This window comes from Falco punctatus (assembly GCF_963210335.1).
Source record: "Falco punctatus genome assembly, chromosome: 1".
Taxonomy (NCBI): domain Eukaryota; kingdom Metazoa; phylum Chordata; class Aves; order Falconiformes; family Falconidae; genus Falco; species Falco punctatus.
Window position 1 is genome coordinate 103917728 of NC_137580.1, and position 21064 is coordinate 103938791.

A 21064-nucleotide genomic window follows, 5' to 3' on the forward strand; every position below is an offset into this window, starting at 1 on the left:
CACTGACTTTCAGTGGAAGTGACTCATTTCAGCTCTCTTTCACAATAAAAAAAAAAAGAAAAAAAAAAGGCACCTCCATCCACAAGAAGCCAATGCACCTAACCCAGAATACCACCACAAAAAGCCCTTATACCTCACAGGTCTTTGGAACTGCCGTCTCAGATAGGAGACCAAATAACTCTCCGCTCTAGGAAAGTTCAAAAAGGACACTCCATGAGCTGGTAGGAAACAGGGGCTCCGAGTAAGTTTTCAGGAAAAGTAGCTCTGACATACTGAGCCAGCTTGTCACATGTGCTATGATAGGTCTACATCATATTTGGTCTCTATAGAAACCTACATCTATGAACTATGAAATTATATATGCATGCACACACAGCATCTTACATTTGCATCAGTCCTCTGTTCTGTTATGTAAGATGTGAGTTGTCAAGAGTACATGGAAATGTTTAACGGGGTACGTCTCCACTGCCTGGGAAAAAAAAAAAAGAGTCAAGAGATGGATGAAAGACACTTGACTTTCTACAACAGAATATGAACAGAGTGCTGGGGAAAAGAGAAAGAAGAAATCAAAGCATCTTTGTGTATTCCAGACTAAGAAAAAAGGGAAGTAGATCTACTTGTACTTTTGCAGACAAGACCAATCAACTTATGGTCTCAGCTTAAGGTAGGAGGAAGAAAGTATGAAGCTTTTAAAAATTTATTTGCATCTCCTGGCTCTGACAACTCTCAGGTACAACTGGAGAACAAGCACCTTCTTTTGACACCCAATCTTCCAGATGTAACCTTGATGTGGGGTCTTTCTGAGCCAGTCCCAGGCTACCAGAGCCAAGAGACAGCTCAGCCAACAGACTGTACGTTGTTCCAGTTTAATTCTGCACTTGATTAGATTTACGGTTTACTTTTGCAACTATACCTCAAGCTTTTGAAATTTCTGTCTTCCCCCAAGGTAGCAAATTCATAGAGATCAATGTTGCAGAGCTCTGTATTTTGTAATCCAAGCCACACTGGTTTTCTTCCATCAAGCTTCAGGGATCAAGTGGATCACCAAATGCATTAAAAAAAAAATAAAAAATGGCGAACTCTCTTTTGGCATTTCTGGCAAGAGGCAGGTTAAGTGTGGAGGCAAGACATAAGTTCAGAAAACTCCAGTACAATCAGATCCCCCTGGAATCAGGCAAACCCTGACAGTCTCCCAGGAAGCACCCTCAGTGCACAGAGCTCATGCAAATGTTCAAAGATGGCACAAAGCAGAGCTCATGGTTTCTGCTGGGCTTCTCAAATACCTTGCATATAGCCTCCTTCATGCAACTTTTTAAGACCCGATGTAAAGCTTGGTATCTTTAGAGGATCTTTACTTCCCAGCAGACACCCAATGTATCACAAAGGCACTTTCTTGGACAGTGACAGAAAAGGGAAGCAGAAAAAGCCTTTTGCAATATTAACATTAAACATACAGAAGAAAATTGTTTTCAGCCTCTCCATCTCAGCCATGGTCCCTCTGTACATTAGAAAGGCTCCAAATGCCATGACACTGGGGAAAGCGCTCAGCGCTGACTGCACAGTACCAGACCTAACTACATGCCAGTCTGAGGGCTGTTATTTCCTCTTGATAAAGCTGGGTTATCAGTACTGCCGTGAATTAACAGCAGTGATGCACTTAAAGGCCACAGGGCAAGTGACAGGTTAGCAAGACAGAAGAATGTGAGGATGGAGCAAAGCTCCATCACCCTCCTGTAGCCCAGTCCTGATCAATCCCAGGAAAGGTAATGAAATCCAGTTCCACAGCCATCTACCACCACATACTCTGCCTGCAGGCATCCTCAAAGTTTATGTCAGTGCCTGCTGTGGTTACTATTTTAGTAATGTCAACACTTGGCTCTGAAATAGCATTAAACCACTTTGACAGAAAGAAAAGAATATTCTCTTGGAGTTTCTCCCCACCAAAGGCTGAAACTCATGATTGCACTGCAGCCGGGCCCCACAGCCAGCACAGATGCTGCCACTCTCAGAGAAGGGCGCATATCCGAGTCAATAGGATTTTGGGATGCACGCTTTGCTCACCACTTCAGATTACCCTTGGAAAGGAGAGGAGCAGGAGGCAGCGAGGGCCTGGCCAGGCCTTTGGAGAGATTGTCAGGAAGAACAGCAGGTACAGGCCCTGCGCAGACACAGTGGTAGCTTTTGGGCAGGACACAGAGCAAGATGACACAAGGGATGACACCAAAGATGATGCTACAAGCCCTACTGCAGTTATCCACCTCACATACACTGGGTGAGCAGCCCTGTCGTGCTCTGTTCTCACCTTCCAGGTAGGACCAGCTCGGTGCTGTGATTGCTCCAGCAGCTCCATAACTCCTGAAAGCCCCCCTGCACCACCCTGACAGGTAGAGGAGCAGCAGGCTGCACAGTACCAACCCACCACTCTGAGACTTCTCCCCTTCTCCATACACTCATTTGTCCAGGAATAAAGCTCATTTTAGAACTACTCAGGCAAAGGTCACACTCAGTTTGGTGCAGATTCTGCCCACGCTCGGCCGGCGTTGCTGCACATCTATCACAGTGACAAAGGGCTGTGGCTGAACAAGGCACAAAGAAGCTCCAGCAAACAAGCACCGCATTCAGCTGGAAGGCTGCATCAGACCCCAGTGCTGCCTATCTGCGCTGCCTATCCACGCTGACTAACTCTTTCATACTGCAACACACACGCCAACTGTGTTTGCCAAGACACCTCTGTGCAAAGCCTCCGAGGGGAAGACACGCCTCGGATCTTTTCCTTCATTTTGGTGTTGTTTTAAAAGTGATAAAATCAACTGAAAGTAACTCCATGCCACACTGCAATTAAAAATCCAGCGCAAAGAACCCTGAGAGATTCACAACTGGTAGCTATTAGTTACTTCACTGGAGTCCTTCATTTCTCAATCACAGCTAGGTGCTAGGAGAAACAAGGGGGGAAATACAGAAACGGGTCTGGGGAATAACTTCGAAATAAACAGCCAAACCTGGAAACCTTATCCTAAGAATTTCCTTTGTCAGTTTGCACTTCTCTCTAGCAAACAGATATAAGGATGTTTCAATATCTTTGATTTGGATACTAAATACAGAAATTAGTCTTTCTAATATTAAAACCCACTGAAACACAGAAAAGTGCAATTCAAAAAAATCTCTACATCTAAGGCCAAGTCCTCAGCCAAGGAAAAGCAGTGCTGCTCCACTCTCTACAATACTGTATTACACCAAAGGACCTGGAACTCAGCCCATGATCTCATGCAGTGACTGGCCCCTCAAACAAGACCTTGCACATGTGCAAAATACCAAGTTAAGACCATGATTTTTACAATACTGTTCAAGGAAAGAATTTACTGAGTGGGAGAGATGATATATATGCTATCAGTCACTGAAAGAAGAGAAAGCTCAGTTGAAAAAATCCATGAGCAAAGCAGGGCCGCTGATGTGTAATAATGGAGCAGAGCCAGGGTCGCTCAGCAGCAAGCAGGGTCTTTGCATGGAAGTCCTGTGGAGGGTGTTCATGGGACAAGGTCACATGCCCCAACACAACAGAAACTTCAGAGATGGGGGGGGGGTTTTGTTTGTTTTGTTTAAATAACTAACACTTCCGCATTACTCTGACAAGAGAGAACATTGCCTGGTGACCCTCATTTTTACAATGTCATTATCATAGACTAATTTATCCTAGCATGCTAAAGGATATTTTGTCCAATATTATCCCTTATACTAAAAATGTTGGCTGAAAGGTCAAAGTTTTCCTGCTTCTGCCAAATGCTATGTATTTTTTGGACTGAGATATATAGCAAACTAACCAGGCATGTGGGTAGTGGCCTGAACTATTATGGGACAAAAGGCTGACAAATCTCAAAAAGCAACAAGTGACATTTTCAAATGGAAGTGTAACATACTGAACGTACAAGCAATTGATTGGACATACATAACCCTGATGCTTTTCCCCAGAACCAAGCAGAAAGCCTTTTGTAACACAGTGAAATAAAATGCATTACATGCAAAACTTGCACCTTTAATATTTGCTAAATTATTTCTAATTAAAAAAAATACCCAGCAATCAAAGAAGCCAGAATGAGTCTTAAGCAAAACACATCTCAATCGCTTTTGAAGTGTTTATTATACTGCATAAAGGCAGTCTGTATGGCTTATTTATACACTGGATATAGATCAACAGACAGCAAAGCATGTACAAGGATGTCTAGATAAGTCATTATTCAAACACCACTGTTTCAAATTATTCTGTTCAAAGGCACTAATTCAAGGCAATCAGCAGAGGAGAAATCACCTTAAGTGCCTGGTTCTTACTGTTGTGTTATCACAGGCCAGAAGCAATGGCTACAGGACAATGTCTAAGAAAGTCATGGGTGAGGTTCTCATCTGCCCAGTTATGACCAGCTCTTCAAATGTTACCATCTGTAGAGTACGCACATGCAAACAAGCAAGACAGGAGGCAGCATCTCCCTCTATTTGCTCTAAACACCAGTGGATCCATCTGCCTCCCACCCACTCCACAACCTGCCTGTTTTGTGCATTACTTGGGAGAGGGAGGCCGTTTACTCACCCCACTGCACTTGTTTTGATCCATGCTCACAATCAGTCTAGGTACAGATGAGGAATTTCACATCCTGCTGAACACTGGCACCTTTAGGCCTTTGCCTTTAAGCCTGGTAATCACCTGGGTCAGCTCATGCCTCTGCCAGATCAAGTCCTTACCTTCTTTTGAACCAGTGGTAACAGCAGCTGCAGTGGTCCCTGATGCCCGTCCCACTGGGCTGGAGTGCTTCCCAGCCCTGCCGGGGATTTTAAGTCCACTTGGCTTCAGCATGTTTGCTGCCTCCTGTATCTCAGGCTTGTGTTGCCAGTGTCTCGAAGGGTTGTCCTGGTATCACCGTTCAGGCTTCTGGATGATAGACCTCATCTTCCATTGTCAGGGACCTGGGAGATAAGAGCACAAGGAAATCAGATTGAGAATGGGTGGGAAAGCACTGAACAGGCTCCCAGAAAGCAGTACCCAGCTCCCTCCTCACATTCCTAGAAGAGTCAGGATCTTTCATTTCTTCTCCTGTAAAACAAGGGTGATCATTTTCTTCATCTCCCATCTCAATGTTACATCCTTTACTTCAATCTCACAGTCTCACTTTAAACCTGGAGTCCTGGACCAAAGCTGAAATCTCCAAGAACCACTCAACAAGAAGATAAATTCAGTTTGGGATTTGAGTGACTGAAACTGTTAACTGCTTTTAAATTCTAAAGCCTCAGTTCACGCATCAGCCAGGACCCAGTTCTGCTGTCGGAGCCCTTACCAAAGGCACACTAACAACCCTCAGCACAACACCTTCAGGGCACGGCCCCCATTTTCACAAGACTTCAAGGCAGCCTCTGAAAATTGACAGGAGAAGGAAGGAAGAAGCCAATGTCCAAGATGGGGCTTTTAGCTCCTCTCCTTTAAAAGCAAATCCAAAACCTTGTTACAGAAAAAGGGCATCCGACCCCATGGATTTCCAGCAAGACTGAAAAAAAAAACCAACAACCCAACTTTCTGAAACGTAAGCATGACTCTACCAACTATTTATTAGTGAAGTCACATCACCCTTCCCGGCAGGCAAACAGAATAAAACCTCCAAATTCCTTGCAAGGATGTTGCATTAACAAGCACACAACTCAAGCAAAAAGTTTTATGCCAAAGAAAAGAAAAACAAAGGAAATTACTAAGTTGCTTAAAAAAAAATACGCAAAAACATTCCTAATGGATAAAGAAAAATAATCAAAATATTGAGACCATCAGCCCAAAGGAAGCTAAGGCTGGCTGGCTGAGCAGGCTGGGATGCAGAAGGAAGAAGGTGGCAGCAGAGCGAGCCAGGGACAACTCGGATATAACTGCAAAGGGAATTGCAAGGAGAGCAAACCAAGGAGCAGCCAGAAGCCGGGGGACACCCAGACCTACTTCCTGGGCCAAGGAAGGAGGCAGCCTGCTGCAGGCAGCCCCCCTGAGAATTAATGTAGCAAAGATTTGCAGATGCTGCTAGGCAGGGTGGGGGAAGGGGGGATTGCAATAGCGGGATCGGGAAGTGATTAAGGCATGAGTAAGGATTTCAACACAGGCTGGGTCAGTGAGGGGAGAGCTGGCAGGGCTCCAGGGAAAGCTGCAAGCAGACACAGGGGAGGAAAAACCACAAGGAGAATTCCAAAACTGTATTCCTGAAGAATATCTGAGACACCAAAGACTGTTTCAACAGTAAGAGTCAGTTGTCCCACACCAGTTTAGAGACAAGGAAAGGCAGGATCAGCAGAGACAGCTTGGGGAGGGAGCCCGAGTGAAAACCCAAAGGATCAAGCCTTGTCTCTTCCCCACGTACCCCACAAAGGGTGTTCAACACCTGGGGTGGCTTCAGACACCTGCAGACAGCACCAACTGGGGAGTATTTAGCTTACACACAAGTCAGGGCTGTTCACAAGGAGTGGGATGCTCAGATCACATCACCAGCAAAAGGAACAATAGATAAGAGCAAGCAGTTCTTATTAAGGAAGAGAGAAAACAGCCCTCCTGCAACACAGCCAGCAAGGACCAGATGCTGTCACAGAGCTAGACTGGAGGCTGCAGTTTCCAGCTCTACTTAGCATAAAAGAGGGAGACAAGTAACAGAATCTGGAGGTGAGAAATATTGATCAGCCTGGCTCCTCCTATCTGTCAAGCCATCAGACACCTCCCTCCCTCCCTCCCACCCACTCCCATCTCACATGACACATTTTGCCCAGGGCTAGCTTTGATTTTACAGAGCAACTCAATTTCTAGCACTTCTGGTGGCAGGTGATGTGGTCTAACAAGAGAGCTTGCCGCGTCTCCATCACCTTCAACCTGCAGGTTTGCTTTCTTCACGATATGCCCTTACTCCTAGATTCACACGTCACATCGCTCCGTCCTACCTTTTGGTTGCAAGGTTTGATGCTGTACTTGCAATTAAGCAAGCTGGGGATGCTGGTTCTTCCACATAAAACATGATGGTTGGTTGAATCCACAACCAGGAATATGGATGGGGGAAGGAGGATAAAAGGACACGGGAAGGATAAAATAGTAGTAGAGAAGATTTTAAGCAGGGAAGCGTGCAAAAGAATAAAAATATTTTACAGTGTTTTCAGGCCTTTGTTAGAGGGAGTCTCTAGATCCCTAATTTTACAGCCAGAACCACACACACTTTAGGGAGACAGTGAATTTAGTCTGCTCCTCTATTTTGTTGCCCATCTATGAAGAGACAGGGAACTTCATTTCATTCTCCCTCTGCTACTCATTATCCCTGAAGATCAGCTGGCCACACAAATCACAGGATGTTGTGATATTCTGCTCATTCTCAGGATGACTGGATTTTATTTTTATGCAGGGGGAGAGAAATAAGAGGAAGTGCATTCCCACTGCATAAAGATTCCTGCCAGAAACCTTTATGCAAACACATTTGCCTTCAACATACTAATGCTGAAAAACAAACGAACTCCACAGGCTGCTAATTAAGCTACCCTCCAAACAGATAGCCTCTTTTATCCTGAAATACAATCACTACTAGTTCACAGCCACACTCATTGGGGTCTCCACACTCCACAATGGATTCAAAAACCTCTGAAGTGCTACCCTGCATCAGTCAGATACTCCCTCTCCAGCTACGCTCGCTGCATAGCAGGTTGCAGAAAATGTGGGGGAACTCACCTATCTGAAGGGTCATTCCCATCTCCACAAGCTGCAGATTGACTAAAGCCAGGTAACAGGGACAAGTGCCTTAGTGTATACCTGCACGCTCATTACCACACAGGTAAATGAGGATGAACTTAAGTCAATTTTACTATAAATGCAGCTTGTTAGAAATAAATACATTAAAAAACAAAACAAAACAAAAAACCAACCAAACATACATCTGGAACATTTTTAAAAAAGTCTATGCCTGCTGCTAAGGATAGATCTTCCTTCTCTGTCACTAGTTTCTCCCCTATTTCAACACCAAAATGTGAGCAGATTTTTAGGAAGCTCTGAATGCCAAGCATGGAACTCTTCCAAATTACGCCATTAGGTCATCTTCACCACCCAGAGCAGTGCTGCTCTGAACCATCCAAGTCCCATGTCAGCTCCCAACCAAGTGATGCAGCTTTTGTGCTGCACAAATAGCCTTGCCCTGGGACATAGGCCAGTATCTCCACAGGGCTCTGCCCTGCTCCATTAGAGATAACAACCTGCTCTGAGCTCCTGCATTGTACCTTCAGCATCCCAACAGGCTCTATTAACAGAGCCTTTCTGGAATGAAAAAAGAAAAAAAGAAAAAAAAAAAACCAACAAAATCTCTCCATTTCCAGTAGTAGATGCTGAACACAGGCAAATATGATGATGCATGTGGCCTAAGAAACACATGACACATTTTTTCTTTCCTATTCCCTATATTACCTGCACAGGCTGTAACCTTTGCCTTCCCATATAACTTCATGGAGATGTGACTTTCTCCAGAGACACAGTAAAAGAAAAACCCAACATATGCCCCTGTGGATACTCTGGGGCCACCAGCTCTGCTTATTTTGTTTTTCTTCCTTTTCTAAGATGACACAGACTAAAAGGATTTTCTAGGTCTCTGCTAGATTCTTCCTGCAATCTTTTCATACTGGGATGAATGGTTCTGTCTGTTCCCACAATCAAGAAAAGCATCCCAGGAATGCACAACATGAAAGCCTGCTTCAAATGGCCAAAATATTCTGTTCTCCATTTTTCCATCAGAAAAGAGGACAGCTGGATCTGAGTCACCCAGGCTCAGAATCAAAAAGGGGAACAGTTCTCAACCAAGTACAGATGTACATCCAAAACATATCTTTTACCAGGAGCAACACATGGATGTGGACATACAAGTATCCACAATGCTGGCCAGGCATCAGAACAGCACACAGTAAAACAGAAAAACAATTGGGAGGTGCTTAGACTTCAATTATTTCTCAAATGTGGTAGAGGAATAATAACACAAGGGTTGGAAGCAAAAGCCTTTGTCAGTCTTGGCAATATAGCTTAGCCACAAGGTTCTTTGCATCATCCATCCCTCCTGCCCTCGACAAGGCACATGAGTACTGGCTTGCCACGTGGAACACCATCCCATTCAAGAAGGACATAACAAAGCAGGCTCAAAGATTCAACATACTCCCCCAGAAGAAAGCCTTCCTGGGTACACACCCATCAAAGGATCTGTTCACCTCAACATATTGAGCAAAACAACTGCAAGACACAGGAACAGGTTTCCAGATACCAGAATTGAGTCAGCCTGAATCCCGTCCTGCGCCTGGTGGTTCCTTCTGGATGGATCTAGACATAAGAAGTGTTTACCCAACATGAAACCTGAGGCAAGGCACAGGGATTTCATTCTGAATGCAGACCCAATTGGAATTTAGATCACCTGTATCTGAACATTACTGTAACAGTTGGGTACCTGCAATATTTTGGGAAGAATTAGCTCCTTATTTCTTAAAATTAAACATGTAGACAAAAAAGTGAGAACCAAAATTTAGGTTTCTAATTTTCTGAATTTGGAAATCCACATGCAAGAAATAAAATTTTAAGCTTGCAGTCAGTCATGCGCACACCTTTTCAGGGCAAGGGCCAATTACAAAAAGGTAAAGAACAGCATCTAGTTATCAGACTGAGGAAATTGAGGTTATGTTGTACAGAAGGTTAATGATAAACAAAGACAATGCAGGGAAGCACTAAAACACTTTTTTTTTTCCTTTTAAATTATCTTGAAGTCATTGATTATTTGCATGAGTCAAAGACAACTATTTGGATAGGGAAAGGTTTACACAATAGAAGTCTTTCTGTTTTTAGCCACTCCCATCTAAGATACTCTTTTGACAAGTAATTCTTTGTGCCATTACTTAAAACACTATGCCAGCTTTCCTCATGTTCGTACTAAAGACGAGGAACACCAGGACATGGGACGCAGCCCTATGGCAGCACATCTCCAAGCAGAGTTTAAGCCATTTCAAGGGCTATCATAAGACGTGGTGGTGTGGCTGAATCTGCACAAAGACTCTTGCATTAATAATAAAGACACAGCTTTGGAAGACCAGGAATTCTGCCTGCAGCTGCTCCGACAACGTAATAACAGTGACTCCATATGGAGTAATGGAAAGTGCATTTCACGCCTGCAAGGTAAATCCCCATCATCTATAGGAAAGAGAAATAATCCCACATGCTGCTGTACAATGCGCAGCTGGGGAAGATCCAACAGCACTTTGGTTTCCACACATCCTTTGCATGCATGTTCAGGAGAGTTAAATGTTCAAGCAGGAACTTAATTCTCTATCCATGTTCTGGCTTTGTATTTCAGAAAGAGTACAGAGCCTTGAAGAGATTTCTGGATTCGGTCCCCTAGCCTCTGTAAGACCCACAACTGCCCGTTCCAGCAATTCACTCTCACATGTGTCACACTACCCATGCAAAATTTCCCAGTGAAAACAGCATTACTGCTTGCAGAAGCCTTCAACATCAGGCACTGTAAATCCTGAAAACAATACCTGAAGCCCGACACCTTCCTAGAAACAAACTGCTAGAGAAGAATTTGGTCCACTGATTGCTGGAGGAGCTTTGCGCTCACTTCAACAATAAGCAGACAGAATAAAGGCAAAAAGCTTTCAGTGCCAACTCTGGTATTCATTTATTAGGCCTTACACAAATCCTTTACTCACCTAAAGATATTGATTTTATTTTAAGTTACGTAAAGTTATTTCATCTCTTGTTTCTAAGCATTTGGTTGCATCTGCCTCATATTTCCCAGCTTTTCTGCACCTTTCCCACCCCAGGAAAATGAGATTTTCAGGCAATAAAGCTTCATCTCCTAGAGTCATTACTCTAGCATAACATCACTGCCAAACTGATGGCATGGCAGAGGCAAGGGCAGGTCAAGATGTGGTGCCCCAGGCTCATGACCCCACAACGCTGGCCATGCTGCAAAGATGAGCCAAGGGGTTTAAGAACAGAATTTTGCCTTGAAATCAAAAATCCAAAGGCCAGGCTCAAGCGGCTCAGTCTTCTGCAAAAGGGACAGGAAATGAATCCAATCAACATAGAGACAGGATCTGATAAAGCCAAACTGCAGCTTTGCTAATAGAGACCATGATTATGCTGAGAAGAAAGGGCAATTTTATCTTTTAATTCCTTAAGATGTTCCATCTGATCCAAGGTAATCATACCATCATCTTCTCACTTCTCCAATTAGTTACTCCTTCCGACAAGCAATCAGAAATCTATTTCTGAAGCACGTGGCAGATTAGGATTAAATCCTTTCACTTAATTGAAGTACAGAGGAAATAAGAGATGCTCATTCTTAATTCATGTCAGACTCTTCTCCCAAGAAAACCTTTCCTCCTCCCATAGAGGGAATGGAGGTAGAGTACTACAGGAATGAAAGGAAGGAGTATATTAGCTTGGTTACACACAGGGAAAACCAGGGGAACCTGTATCCTCTGTCAGTTATCAGTGTTTTTTTCTCCCTTGCAGCTGAGAATTCACACAGGTTCTTCAGCCATGAACTCTGTTGTTAGTATGTAGCCTCCCTTATACATGTCTGAAAAGTTGTTAATCTCTAAAAAAGCCTGTGTTTGCTCCTCTTTCCCGCTCAGGTTTTGTAATAATTAGCACAGAATGCAAAAGGTCCTAGAGGTCTTTTATTTAAAAACTTAAGACATTTTTTTAAACTAGCTTTAACCACTATGACAGACTAATCAGCCTGTGATTTGGTTACAAAACAATGGTTATTAAAGGAAGAATGTGCAAAAACACACCACTGCACTCCAACTAAAAACCACAATGCAAAACCTGAGGCAAAGTGGGGCAAAAAACCCAAAGGACATTCAAGGAAGTCATCACAAACAAACTGGGAAGTAATTATGGGCTTGCTGATGAGCTCATGCTCCCCAGGCTGGCAAAATGCCTACTGAAAACTGGCACAGTAGATCGCAACAATTCGGCGCTAATTGCAGAGCAAAACTATCTCTAATTTGTGGGGGGAAATCCTGGGTATGGTCTTGGATCTACATAAGTTTATGCACCCTGGAGTTAAGCCCTGGGGGCAGGGGTCACTGTGCCTACAGAAATATATAGGGGCATGACAGCAAAACTGCACAGCTCACATGGGAAGGGAGCAGAATATACACAGAGATTTCAGAACTGCTATTCCTCCAGGTCAATTCAGATTTGGCCACTCAGTTCCATGAAAGGTTTCCCTACAACTCAAGGGGCTTTGACAAAACCCAATTTTCCTATTCACAGAAAGTGTTATTAGTCATTAAGCAGTATCTGGAAAAGAAACATGCGGAGAGCAGGCAGAGTGCAGGAAGCATTGTGATACATGATAAGCATATTCCATTATAATGGTTTGGTATTTTACTATTGGAGAAAAAAATTCTTTAATTGAATGTGAGCTATACAATAACTCAGCCATGCTACGCACCCTGTGCAGAACTGCAGAAGGATCTGAACTTTAGGAATTTCCTGGCTTTTGATGGCTTGATTTAGTGCAGCATTAAAGCTCAGCCTGGCACTTAATCTGTTATTCACTGGAGTTCAGGTTAACATAAAAGATTTTGATTTGTGCACTTCTGTAGTCTAACCTCTGCCCTGGACTTTGATTATGAAACAAAAACAGGACCCAGGTCCCTCCTGCCCTGATTTTTTCCCCCCTTTTTACAGGCTACACCTGCAATGTGCAGGCCAGTGTGGGTTTGTAGACTGTAACTGAAAGACTGGAGCAACAGAGAGCTGAAAATGGAAAACAACTGGCCTTGCAAGTTTCTTCTCTTTCTTTGTACGTTTAAGTTTTTTTGAAACTAGGAATTTTGTTTTCATTTTCAGTGCAGTGTTACGACAGCCTGTCTGATGATAGCGCAGTTGTACCAGTTCAAACTTCCAAATGATACAGTGAAAAGCAAAGAAAATAGGGGTGGAATGCAGTATGTTTCTGGTGTAATACAAAATACCTTGGGTCACATTGAACTTGGCACTGAAGCCACCACTGTGACCCACTAATACTGTCCAATATCCTCACACCCTCAAGTGTACTAGGAAAAGACATCAAGCTAATGCAGTCACACATTTACTGCAATTCATTATGCAGTGGAGACCTGGTCATTATAGCAGGGACAAGAACAAAGCCTTGCCCTCGGCCGCTGGTACTGTCAGTGTAACAGCTGGTACAGAAAACCCCTCAGAAGTACCCCAATGCAATGTCACATTAAGGGACAATTGACCCTGCCTCTCCACAAGCTGCTGAAACTTCAGGCAGGGATGCAAAATAGGAAGAGCTTACCCTGCATCTGATGAAACCCCTTGGGTTTTGTTGTTTGGTTGTTTTTTTTAATTATTTTTGTAACTGCTTAGTTATAAAACCACCTTACAAGATTTTTTGTTCCTGGAGTTCAGCAGCATTAGTTTCAGCCTCCGCTGGCTGGGAATCACCCCAGCCAGTTGCCAGTCCAGATTTATTCTATCCAACTTTCTGCCCACGTACCTACTCTGCCCTTTGCACAACTCTGACACTCTCTGTGTCCAGCCCCCATGAGACAGCTTTGCCCTTTCTCCACCTTCACTACGTCATTTTGAACAAGCAATGCTCTCCTTTGAGAGGTCCTGAGATATCAGACTCATCATTTCCTGGTTCATCTCAGAAGACCTTCACTGAACCTCTATCACTTGAAATCAGTCCATTTTAGACATGGCAACCCAAAACACACGCTGCATCCCAGGCAATGTCTTATAAGGCCTTGGACAAACTCTGTGCCAAATAGTATGAGCTAATACCATCTTACTCCTCCAAACAAAGCAAATGTTCCCCAAAATTGAAAGAATAACTAACCCACCTTCACACCCTGACTGTTAAGAGTAAGACGAGCAACAACAGGAGGTGAGCTAAAAAGGAAATACAGACCATCATCTCACAGTTGAAATGTAGCACTGACAGCCAGGACTGCTGCTTTCTTCTTCCACAGTGGTCAGTAATGTCCTTGCCACGTCAAAAGAGATGATAACAGTACCAGCTTTTGAATAGAAGGGTGGCAGACCAGGAGGGTTACACCACCAGCACCTATTGGAAGATCTCAGATCACCAAAGATGCTAGAGAAGCAAACCCACGCTCTCTCCAGAGCACCAAGGCACTGCGTAAGCCCCATCCCCTCTCCCCACGCTCAAGCACCCTGCTTCCCATCACTGTGCTGGCAGCAGCAGAGCAATGCTGGATGCAGTTGTTCCCTGGAGCATCCCCCACCTCCTCTCCCCTGCTGATTCACCAGCCTGCACTCAGCCTCCCACTTCAGAAGCTGACCTCTGGGCTACATGCACTAATTGCTGCTTTCTCCTGAGCCTCTCTACAAATACTGTGATTTCCCCTGACCTCAGCTGACAGCAACACATCTACACAGCTCCCACCATAACCAGTGGCAGAGACAGGGAGGCCAGTCATCTAGAAAGTTTGCTTTCGGTCAGTATGCGTTTATCGTGGCATTTCCTACCTTACGACCTGCAACCCCAGTACACAGGTACTTGACTTTGACATTTCCATGTCAGTGTGCTGGAAGTGCTCCCATACCTTCCTACTGTCTAGCCTATGTGCTTTGGAGGGATTCAGAGATAAAAAGGGAAAAAGTGCTTAAAGATGCTTCAGAGACATCAAAAAGATTAAAAGCTAGGAGTTTAGACAGCTTACAAACCTTATAGTACAAGAAAGAACACGTCACTTATTCAAATTACATCCCTATCAATGACCAAAACCATAATAATTTTGGCAAGTTGTATCGAATTGGATCCTATCTGTCAATATAGTTATGTTAGCCCTCCTGCCTCACGATTCCTTTCACCCACACCTCACAATCTTCCCCCCAGAGGCTGTCATTTATCTTGGGTTGCACCGTATGTAGTGAAACGGAGATCCTAGCTCAAAGCCTCTAGGCACTAAGCCACATAGCAAGCCACAGCAGCACCATAGGATGGCCACCTAGCACGTTACACTGGAGGAGGTTGGAGATTACAGTTTCTAAGGGGTGGGAAAAAAAAAAAAAAAAAAGAAGAGAACACCATCCCACACAGACAGACTGCAAAGCAGGTGTGAAGACTGAATATGCCCAGTGTGCTGTCCATGCTCCAGTGGGACTTGTTGGGCTGGCGAGAAAAAGAGAGGCTGTCACAGTCCGGGCTGCACGCCTCTGGGAACGGCTGTCCATCCAGGCCTCCTTCAGCAGCAACAGAGACCTTGCAAGACCTGTACTGCTCCACAGCCTGGTTTTAATCAGCATTCCTATCGATACACTACCATGCCATTGAGAAGCACACATATAGCAGTGCTTGATGTATAGATGCAGGCAGCCAAAAGGAACAGGTCTGGCTAGATGAATCTATGTTAAAAATGGGATTTAACATTACATATCTCTGGAGATGAGAGTGATGCTGCCAGGGGGAACCCAGCCTGCACACAGGTAGGCAGGACAGATGGATCAACCCACCGTACTCCTGGAGGACCGCAGCACTATATGTTCTAGCCAGAGCCACCACACGACCCTAGCTGCTCTTTCACTTCTTAGAGAAACAGGTTGTTTCTACACCACAAGTGTTGTTAACCTCTCCTCTAATGCAGGCATGACCACAATCATGATTTTATACAGAAATCAAGATATAATCTCATCTAGCCAAGCAAGTACAGAATCGTTACAAGCATTACATTACAATGCAGAGCAGGCACAATGCCTCTAATGCAAACTAGTCCTGTTTCATCCAAAAAGGATGACAAAAAGCAAGTTGTCACTTCTTCTAACATGGCAATCAGTGCTGCTGACACCCTAAGGCAGAGTATATCATAGCACTATATAAACTTGAATCATACGATCACCCAAAACCACCACTTGACTTTGACATTTCCATGTCAGTGTGCTGGAAGTGCTCCCATACCTTCCGACTGTCTAGCCAATGTGCTTTGGAGGGATTCAGAGATAAAAAGGGAAAAAGTGCTTAAAGATTCTTCAGAGACATCAAGATTAAGTTTGCAGGAAAAATTGCTATCGCCGGTATAATTTACTAGAAATATATATAAATATACAGACACATATAAGCATGAAGTTTTCCTACAGAAGGGATTTAGCAAGTTCAAAAAACGACTTCATAGATCCCAGCAAAAGCCTACAGAAACAGACATGTAAAAGATGACTAGTGTAAGGCAAAACATCAGCCTCTGCTGCCTGAGCAGCACATTCCACACAAGCCTACCTTTTTGGGCCATATTAGCCACCATTAAATATCCATTAGGAATGGCTGGTGCATTGGTCATCAGCTGAAACATGCCAAACTTACCAGCTGGGAAACAGAAGTCCAGAGGAAAAAAAAAACATTTATTCAAGGTTGCAGACTGACCTACTCCAGTTTGCATAGGAAGGATCTTGGTTATAAAACAAATAGTTATATGCTAAATATAGCTAAGGAGCAGCCTTTAATCACCAGGACAGACTTCATGCAGAGGGCCACTAAGGTAGTATAGTACACAATATATGACAGCCAAATACGAAGTTAAAAAGCCCATTAAACACATCTTATGACCTAAGTGCCTCTCTGCATCTCCCAGGAGAGGCCTCTTTTCCTAGGGAGGTTTGTTCCCCAGCCAGGACAGCCCCTGCATCGAGGGGAGGTGCTTGCAGGTCATGAATGGGAGTATTTGCAAGGGATGGGGAAGTGCTGGTGTTTCAACAAGCAGCTGCTTTTTGCGCTTGTCAGGATTCACTGAAAAGTTTCCAGCACTAATTGGCGGACACAGAAGTTTTCAGAGCATGATGCAACAGATAAAGGGGGGAGGAATACGTCAAAGAAAGAAAAAGAACGGATCAACCACAGAAAGTCTTTGTTACTAACTATGCCAGAAGCTGATGCCTCAGTTTGGAAGCCTTCCTCTACCCCTCTGAAAGACGTGCTGCAAAAGAAGTTCAAGCTGCAAAAGAAGTTGTGTTGGTTTTGTCAGTGAAACTCTTTTGTACTTGTCCTTTGTACAGTAACAGGTAGATACACAAAATGACAGTGACAACAAACAAAAGGGGAAGACACAGACTGTGCAGTTCTAACTACAACATCAGTTTGAACCGAGCTAGACTGTCCAGAGAGGATGTAGAAACTCCCTCACTGCTCACACTATTCTTTAAAAAAAACAAAAAGCCAAACAAACAAAACCCCAGATACCTTCAAACCTCTGTCTTGAATGACAGATGAAGACAGACCTAATCTGGAACACATGAATGATCTCAAAGTTTCTGCCACCTTCCAGTGTAACTAATACTCATGTAGTCTTTACTACACAATGCAAGTTATTAACTAAAATAAAATAGGATTAACTTTGACCAAGACCTCTGACACAAGCAACACAATTTTATTTGCATTATCTTTTTAAAGGAACCATGTGGGCGAGCACAGGAGAAGAATTAAAAAGCACCAGAGTGATTAAAAATTTCCAAGATCCACATATCAAACATCCACAGAGCGTTTCATACAGGGAGCTCAAAGGAGGTCAGAACTGCAAAATCCATTTTGTGCCTGCGAGAAATAGATGCAGAGAAGGAAAATATTTTTCCCAAGATTACTCAAAAAACAGTGGCAGAGATGGATAGCAGCCTAACTCTATTAAGCACCACTATCTCTCTGAACATCCAACCCATCAAAGGACTTGGGAAGTCTTTCTGAAGTGTTTACTTTATAGACACAGAGTATAAATAGTTTTCAAAAATATTCATTTGGCTTTCCCAGGCACAAATGGAGTTATCAAGGGAGTCAACATCAGAGTTCAGAACATTAACCCTCAAAATAAACCAAACAGACTTCAGATTCCCTTTGCACTTCAGCACAGACAGGGATGGGGAGATGGGTACTTCATGGCTGGCTCAGAATCCGCAGCAGGGCATTTTGCTAGTCTGTGCCACATTTCTCTGCAACTATCCAGGTGGGTAAATCCTAGCACAATAAAAATAAATCACTGAAAGTATCACCTAATTTCAATGCCAATTCAAGTCAGCATCATATTTTACTCCATCATACTGAAGTAGAAAAAATTTAAACTGCAACAACAAAATACAGCAGTGCTTGGTGTTTTTTCTTCCCACATCTCTCTTTGCTTACGCTGCATCCGAAACAACCATGGCTATTTTATAGGGACAGTTTCACTCTTTTAGAAGGAGATAACAAAAACCATGACAGTGGATGGGAACGATTTTCAAAAAGTTGATGCAGAAACATTGAGGGTTTGTGTTTTGAGTTTTTTGGTTGGTTGGTTGAAGGGGTTTTTTTTTGTTGTGTTTTTTTTCAAACAGGGTTTCTTCGGGATTTTTTTCGCAGGAATAGCAGTAAGTATCAGTTTAAGGTGCCAGACTCAGAGTCACATGCAATGAAGTAATTTTTCCACTGGTAGCTACAGCAAGAGCTACTGCACAATCATGTAACGGCAAGAAATTAAATCCAGCTATGAGGAAAATAAATTTGCTTTGTCCTGTTTAGTATCACAGTTCAACAAAGTACAAGAGACAAACAGAGGACACAGAGTCCTCACAGCAGAGCAGGGGGAAATGTTATGAGAGCACGGTGGTACTGCAGGAAGAGACTTTGTACATCGATGCACTGACAGACTGCTGTGTGTGTCACTATCTGCCACAGAGATGAGAGCTTTCATGTGGGACGGAAAGGACGGGTGTATGGAGAAGGCAGGATTACAGTAGGACTCAGGAAGACCAAGTCCAATTCCTTACTCTAACCTGGGCTTCTTGAATGACCTTGGACAGTTTGTCTTCATTATTCAGCAACTTACCTAATTTGGTTGTTTTAGAAAACTGACAGTAAATCAAAACCCCAGTCTTGCTGGGGTCTGACAAGACCAGTACTATCAGCCAAAATGCTCTCCCAAGCAAATAAGACCTGAAATTCTACCATAAATATCACAAGAACAACAATAAAAGAACAACAGCTGGAGACCATTGTCCATCTTTAACTCAGCTCTACAGCAGCAGAAAGAAAATACTTCCTCGCCCCATGCCTGCAACTTCCTTGGTCATTCTTGTGCTCAGACCCCTTGGGAGATGGAGGGGGAAACAGGTCACAAGGTATTTATAAATAAGGCATTTCTGAAAAAACACATACATTTCTATAAATATCTCTAAATAAGTGCATACCAGTGTCTAACATAGGTTAGCAACAGGTCACATTCAGGTCTAGCTACCTGTACCTGGGCTTTCCCAGACCTTTAAAAGTATATAAACCTTGCCATGCATTGCAGAAACTCTGCAAAGTCGTACAACACCATGTATCTCGGGGATGGAACTTGCTTTATAGACTGTCTCCTGTCCTCACCAGAATTATCACACGCACAGACACAAAATTATACATTTCCCTGAGTTACATGATTAGAGGAGACATTCTGAAAAACAAACGCAGCAGTCCCAGTCAGGAGGTGGAATCTGTGCCCTTACCCATTTTAACCACCCAGTAACACAAAGGAAGAACTGTCACGCATACCCCTACATAGCCACATCCCTTGACACTGGAAAAGCCCCTTTGGGTCCTTCATCATTTCTTCTGCCAAAGAAAAAGCGCAAGTGAGGAAAAAGAGGAAACGCACTGGCAGCTGCTACTTGCTGGAGTAAATTACAGCAGCCTCCAAGGCTAGTGGCAGCAGAAAGCCAAGCAGCAGAGTAGCACGTACCCACCCTTGGCCTCAGGAGATAATCTGGTCCATACTTAACCTAAGAGCATCTCCAGAAACACACAGGTTTTACCTTAATTGACGGCAGGCCCCACACATGAGTGCTCTTGAGATGACAGGCTGGCTCCAGCACAGCTTCTCTCTGACACGCCTGTAATGGCTGATGCTAACATTTTAACTTGTGGCTTGTCTCAGAGCGGAACCTTTGAAGTCCTGTACTCCCAGTGATTTCTGGCAGGCAAAGCGACACCTTTTCGTGCGAACACAGCTGTTTGAGGCAGACGCTCTCGTTCCTAGCTCTGGCAGGCTATACCAGCAGGCAGGTAATTTCTTAAAATGCCCAATCCCAGACTCAAGTTTAAGAGCGGGCAGCGGCACCACATTTTAAAGCATCACCTCCCCAGCAATGATGGGGCAGGACTGACCTGTGCTGATTAAAGGGGCTCTCTTAGAGCACTGCTGGCTAGAGGAACGCTGCCTAGCAGGTGGGAGGGCAGAGGCCAACAACCCTGGCCTGGCACCCTGACTATATCTGTCCACACAGAGACCAATTCTTCTCAAATTGCAAGTCACCCTCAAGGAAACACTTCTAGCCAACAATAACCGACGAGCTGGTGAAACTTGACATCCATTCCAGCGGGATGAGTTTCTGAGACAAGGTTTGCAGGCCTATGAGACTGATGCTCAACAGAGCAGCAAATAACAGTCGGTGCTGACACAGTGCTTTGTCTCCCAGCACTTCCCGAGATACCACAGAGATAACAACGCGTGCCTCTGCCTCCATCCCTGGATGCTTGCTTCTCCAAACAGACCATTTGCTGTTTTGTATCAGGAGATGCAAGGGGCAGAGAGCTGCTGGATCTTCCCTGCCATTCGCATCCTGAGCAGTACGTGAATGCCAGCAGCCCAGCCCACCTGGGCCTTCTCAGAAGCACATCTCCTTGCTAGAGACAAAACCCCCCCATCAAATCCTGCAGTATGTAGTTAACGTCGATAACTGGATCATTAAAGAACACAAATGCAGAGAAGAGACTGAGCCCAGCAAGCAGTCCAGCTTCCCACAGACAAAAGAAAATTTTCATCTCGTTTCAACACCAAAACTCGCCCGATGCTGACACCCACTCTTATCTCCATCTTCCCAGCATCAGGCCGCTGCCTCTCCAGCTGCTCCCAAGCAGAGCCATTTGCTGTGAGCCAACGGGCGCGTTTACCTCCAAACGCCCACCCGGCGGCGGCGGGGCCGGCCGGGGCAGGAGCCCGGCGTGTGCCCGCAGGTGGGTGCGCGCTGCCGGGCAGCAGCGGAGCGGAGCCCCCGCCGCACGCTCCC

The 21064-nt window shown here is 44.3% G+C and overlaps 1 protein-coding gene across 6 annotated transcripts in view; it reads right to left on the reverse strand.

Moving 5' to 3' along the window:
* CLIP2 (CAP-Gly domain containing linker protein 2) overlaps positions 1 to 21064 on the reverse strand; it is a 96977-nt gene that overhangs the window by 58476 nt on the left and 17437 nt on the right. For 5 of the 6 annotated variants that reach the window (XR_013923660.1, XM_080364955.1, XM_080364954.1 and 2 more), the window contains one exon: positions 4732 to 4953. Coding sequence is in view for 5 of the 6 variants with exons in the window: in XM_080364955.1 (XP_080221081.1) it covers positions 4732 to 4843 (112 nt within the window). In the remaining variant the exon portion in view is untranslated. Of the gene's footprint in view, positions 1 to 4731; positions 4954 to 5321; positions 7689 to 21064 lie in introns of those variants that run through there. The other variant, XM_080364953.1, reaches the window with a different exon arrangement.